This window comes from Capsicum annuum, chromosome 10 (genome assembly GCF_002878395.1).
Source record: "Capsicum annuum cultivar UCD-10X-F1 chromosome 10, UCD10Xv1.1, whole genome shotgun sequence".
Lineage (NCBI taxonomy): Eukaryota > Viridiplantae > Streptophyta > Magnoliopsida > Solanales > Solanaceae > Capsicum > Capsicum annuum.
In genome coordinates this window covers 217,943,731-217,949,715 of record NC_061120.1, presented here as the reverse complement: position 1 = coordinate 217,949,715, position 5,985 = coordinate 217,943,731, and the positions used below count along the sequence as shown (strand labels likewise).

General features: G+C 37.1%; 1 protein-coding gene across 1 annotated transcript; it reads right to left on the bottom strand.

The window, feature by feature from the left end:
• Positions 1-3,961, bottom strand: LOC107843814 (zinc finger BED domain-containing protein DAYSLEEPER; the record flags this gene model as incomplete). The annotated part of the gene is given in 2 exon segments (XM_016688206.2): positions 1-1,284; positions 3,699-3,961. A coding segment is annotated over 1 exon segment (1,260 nt), but the record flags the coding sequence as incomplete, so codon positions are not given.
• Positions 3,962-5,985: the final 2,024 nt, after the last annotated feature.

Genomic DNA, 5,985 nt, shown 5'->3' with positions numbered 1-5,985 from the left:
TCCATGCACAAAATTAAACGCATATTGGGCAATGCTGCTTAAAGTTCGAGCAAGACAATTTCCAACCAACAACTGACCATTAAGCACTAGCGGGTTCTTCACGGAGAGTAAAGCTCTGAGATTATCAACAGCAGCATCACCCAGCGGTTGATTAATGGTGACAGAGAATAGCTTACCTTCCATACTCCAGTCAGAAAGGCACGCAGCAACAGCGTGGCTGAAAGCTGTCTCAGAATCAGGATATGGTTCCATTATGACATTGAGTATTTTTCTATGTATTTTCCACTCACTGTCAATATACTGCCCAGTTATGAACACATACCCAACAGTGTGACGCGAGGACCACATATCAAGTGTTAAGCAGATCCACCCAGGGACTCCATCAATCACCTTCTGAATGGCTTGCTTTTCCCTAAGATAAGTTGCCACACAATCTCCTTGCACAGTATTGAAGCTCACCATATCAAAACGAGGTTGAAGATTCTGAACAAAAGTAAGAAATCCTGTATGCTCGACCATGTGAAGGGGATAGTCGTGCATGATGATCATCTTAGAGATTTCCTGGCGGCACCGGTCTGGATCAAATGCAACGTAAGGAGTAGAAGCAGTTCGATAACGTCGTTTAGGTGCACCATTACTACCCCCATATCCAGTCATCTTAGAAGGTGCACTATATGGGGTCAACTGATCATTCTGCTGATTACGCAGAACTACTGGACATGATCCTTTGGCAATATGGCGCTTCAGATGACTAGTGCCTGCTACTTTTGTCCCGGTACTATATGCAAACGATTGCTTGCACTGCTTACATTGGGCCCTTCTAGTCCCAACAGCAACAGTTTCAATGGTGAAGTGCTCCCAAACTATCGATTTCTTTTTCCTACGCTTACCAGGTTGGGTTTCTGTGTTGCTTGGAGGTGTTTCAACATTGTTGGGTTCTGGATCAGCAAGAACCATCTCATTTCCTGGAATCATCTCATAGTCCGGAACCATTCCATTTCCTGGGACTATCTCATTGCCAAGTACTATATCATGTTCAACCATCTCATGTTCATGGATCATCTCGTGTTCATGGCCCATCTCATGTTCATGGCCCATCTCGTGTTCATGGCCCATCTCGTGTTCATGGCCCATCTCGTGTTCATGGCCCATCTCGTGTTCATGGACCATTTCATGTTCAGGTATCATCTCACGTTCATGGACCATCTCATGGTTTTCGGTGGGAGTTGCCGGAGTAACAGGGGTTTCTGGGGTTGCCATCCTATCTGCAGCACTCTCAGATATCTGTATAGTATATTGATCAAAAAAAAGGAAAAATCAGTAATGTGATCGAAGAAGATGATACACGGAAAATAAATACAAGTTCTAAAGTAGCACTATATATCTAAGACCACTCAGATCTATGTATTATTATTATTTTGTGATAATTTTCAAGAAAATCATTCTTTTGTCAGCTGTTAGCAGAAAGGTTGATTACTAAATATCAATATGGAACAATCTACAGGCCATATAAGAAACATGGATCGAAAGCACTTGAAAGAAATACTGTCAGAACACCAAACTGATCAGTGATCACATCTACTACAAAGTACTAGAAAAAGTAATCAAATTTAACAATGAGCAAGTCAAATTTTACAAGGAACAAAAGGTTAAATCATTTTTCTTTTTGAGGTTAGAAACCCCTGTGAACAAGGACAGCAAGATAAATGTAAAGGTTACCTGCTTTTTGATGATGAACAACAAAAAATAAAGAATAAAATAACTGGAAGAAATTAACAAAATGCATTAAGAGCTCGTTTCCCGAACCCCACTTATGGCATTATACTGGTAAGAAGTTTAAAGTTAGAATTTTGATTTAAAATATAGAAATATGCTGCTAGTCTTTTTTTTCCTGAGATATGCTAAAAAGAAAAGTGACATAAATTGAACAGAGTAATTCTGAATCAAATCAAACATCCAACTAGAAATAGTCCTACATAAATAATCCAACAAACAACAACAACAAAACCAGTGTCATCCCACAAGTGAGGTCTGGGAGATGCATTACTAATCCCTACATCATAATTCTTTGCATTACTAACCTCTGCATGACTTATGGTTAAATCAAACAATCCCTAAGTGCATGATGAGGTTTCTACTTGTAGCACGCAGGGTGCAAAGAGGGGTGGAGGGAAGGGAACCTCAAGATAGGCTAACGTTGGAACAAAAAGCCCCAAGCTTTGGCCAACCAAATGCATGAAAAATAATTCCCTTATAGCAAGAAGGATTATTCCAACTCGGCCCGAATTCCATCAAGGACTGACCCATCTCGGCTCGAATTTCTAGCGAGTAGCAAGCAGGGTGCAAAGGAGGTGGGGGGAGGGAGAAAGACCTCAAGATAGGCTAACAATGCAAGTATACAACAAAAAGGCCCAAGTTTTAGCCAACCAAATGCATGAAAAGTAATTCCCTCATAGCTAGAAGGACTATTGCAACTCAGCCCGAATTCCATCAAGGACTGACCCATCTCGGCTCGAATTTCTAGCGAGTAGCAAGCAGGGTGCAAAGGAGGTGGGGGGAGGGAGAAAGACCTCAAGATAGGCTAACAATGCAAGTATACAACAAAAAGGCCCAAGTTTTAGCCAACCAAATGCATGAAAAGTAATTCCCTCATAGCTAGAAGGACTATTGCAACTCAGCCCGATTGCCATCCAGGCCCGGCCCAACTTAGCCCGAATTCCATCAAGGCCTGGCCCATCTCAGATCGAATTCCATCAAGGCCTGGCCCATCTCAGCTCGAATTTCTAGTGAGTAGCAGGCAGGGTGCAAGAAGGGGGGACCTCAAGATAGGCTAACAATGCAAGTATACAACAAAAAGCCCCAAGCTTTAGCCAACCAAATGCATGAAAAGTAATCCACTCATAGCTAGAAGGACTATTGCAACTCAGCCCGATTACCATCAAGGCCCGGCCAACTCAGCCCGAATTACAGTCAGCATTTCATTATTACAAAAGAAAGTGAGGGTCAAATTGACATTTCACAAAACATGGGCTAACACCTACAAATCAAACAAACATCTATTTACTAAATCTGTTTCAGCAAAATGGATCAAACATGGGCTCACACATAAACTAAAATAAATCTAAACAAAGCCCAGATATCAAAACAACCTTAACAAACAACAACAGATCTATAAAACAAAACACACCCAGAAAATCAAAAAAACAAATTCAAGATTCAATTCACCTTCAAGCCCACAACAACAAGAAGTTACCAAAAAAATCCCAAAAATTTTCTTATAAATACATCTATCAGCAGGACTTCAATTAAACACTAAAAAAAAAGCTCAAATTTTGAACAAACAACAAGGAAAAAAATACATCAGATAAACAAAACACTAACAAAAAAATCCAAAAGAGTTTCTTTTATATATATATGCATACAGAATTTTCAATTGAACACTAAAAAAGTTCAAATTTTGCACAAACAACATGAAGAAATTCATCAGATACGCAAAATAAAAAAAATCCCAAAAGAATCGTAAATTTTTTTTTACAGAATTTTCAACTAAACACCAACAAAAATAAGGAAATTCATCAGATACACAACATACAAACAAAAAAGGGATGCAAAAGAACAATTTTCACACTAATCATGAAAAATAAAATTTAAAACAAAATCAATAGAAAAAAAGGGGGGGGGGGGGGATGGTATTATACCTAGCCGAATTTTTCACTTAATAGGGTGAAAAAGCTCCGTTTGAGTAAATCGGATCCGGGTCAACGGAGCTTTTGGGCTTCGCCGGCGAAGCAGATCTAGGGTTTCGGCGGCGGAAGAGAAAGAGAGAGAAGAGAGAGAGAGAGAAGAATTGGGCTTTGAACCCGATAAAACCTAACTGGACCTTTTAGGGTCCAACTTTATTTTGGTTTTGTTTTTAGTGTGTGTGATTTCAAGGTGAACCACTGTGTTTTTTTTTGCTTTTTTTTGGTAATTGGTTGGTTGGGAAAATTGGACCATTAGCCCATTGGTGTGTAGGGGGGTGGGTGTAGCCCATTGGTTATGGACTATAGATGGGGCCCACATGGATATTTTGGGACTAGTTTGTTATTTAGCTCATTATTGGTGGGGTAAAGTTTCATTTTTGAATTAAAAGGGGGGTGTTATTTGATCCAATTTATTATTTGTTCAAGCCCCTTTCCCAAGGAAATAGAACCGATAAGGTCCTTTCATCTATAATCAGAGATTTCAAGATCAAATATTGCGAATAAAAAGTTATAGATATTCAGCGATTTCGAGATCAAATATTGTGAGTAAAAAACTTTTGGGTAGTGAACATTTGATAAGAATACATTTTTTAAGAGAACAAAAAACTAAGTAATATGAATGTCTTAAACAAAGGTCGAAGTATTATGATTTTAATAGGTTTAAGTCAATCGATAAGTTCTTAAACTTACTTCGTGATTTCACTTAGAACCCTAAACTTAACCTTGTACCTATTAAGCACTAGTTGTTCAATAATTTTTTTTTATTAGACACAATATTGACATGACAAATATCTTGTATTGTACTCTCTTAAAGCGTGTAAAATAATTTAAACAATATTTTCTCTTTTTGCAACCCTATATACCTAAATCAAGTAAACAAAAAAATGAGGAGGAAGATCTTCCTCCTCCCAACTAGTAATTTCCCATCCCCATTCCCCTCATCTCTATCCCCACCCCTCCACCTTTTTTTTGGAGGGGGGGGAGGGGGGAGGGCAGGGAGGGAGTGTTAAGTTTTTATATTTGTTCTTTAGTAAAAGTATATTTAAAAAAGAAAAAGAAACTGATGAAACGCCATTAATTTCGAAAGGAGTGAAATGAATTACTTACTAGTTTGAAAGAAGGTGAATGTGACGATTGAAAGCTTTTGGTGCTAGGAAAATGAGAAAGTGAAAAATCGATGTAAAACAAGGCGATGATTATTGATGATCGACGTCGCTGCAATCGATTGTTATTGGTGACCGGCGTCGGTGCTGGTGGAGGAGGAGTGGCGTTGGGGAAGAAGAAGAAGGAGGCGGTTGATAATTTAGGAAATAATTTTTTGGAATTATTAAAGGATCTAAAATATTTTTTATTTTTTTCAAAATTATTTTTTATAATTATTTTGGACCTTAATGCCGAGTGTCCTTATTTAATTTGTTACTTTTCCAAGTCATTCGCGTTTGTCTCACATACAATTGAATCTTTGATTGATTGTGAGATAAATGCTTAATAGGTATTTATTTGTTATTATTTAAGTGTCTAATAAGTACAAGGTTGAATTGAAGAATAGTACAAGGTTGAATTGAAGAATAATGTGAAATCTCAAAACAAATTTAAGAGTCAATCAATAACTTAAATCATTCAAATATTAGATGATTGGTTCCAAAGTAATATTTCGTAAAAGGTTACATGAAGGCATTGAAACTATATTTAGTAAAAATCAAGTTTGCAATAAAATAATAATTGAATACCAAAGTGACAACAAATATATCCAAAGAAGCTGGGGAAGGGGGAGAGTGATTTTATTTCTTTCAAATGAACTGAATTGACCTTTTATTTATATAAAAAAAAGTTTTTACAAGTCTTTTCAGGATATAGTTGTCGGACTTTTGAGAAGCTACTTGTGAACTGCTTGCTTTACTTTAAGTATGTCTGCTTGAGCTACTTGCAAGCTACTTACTTGATTGCAACCCGAAGAAGCTACTGCAAGGCTTCCCCAAAAGCTGCTTGCAAATTACCTATTTGAACTATTTTTAACATGTCTGTTTGAGCTATTTGCAAGTTTTTTGTTTGTTTCAAATTTATCAAAAAACTGCATAACAAACATCCATACTGTAGACACGTAATTTTGTCCTTTCCCGAAAATATTTTAATTTTTTTTTTAATTTTTATTTTTATTTATTCACCTTACCATACTTTTGTTTAATTGATAATTTCTCCCTAAAAAAAAGGAATTGAAAATAATTAAATACATAGCATCTTT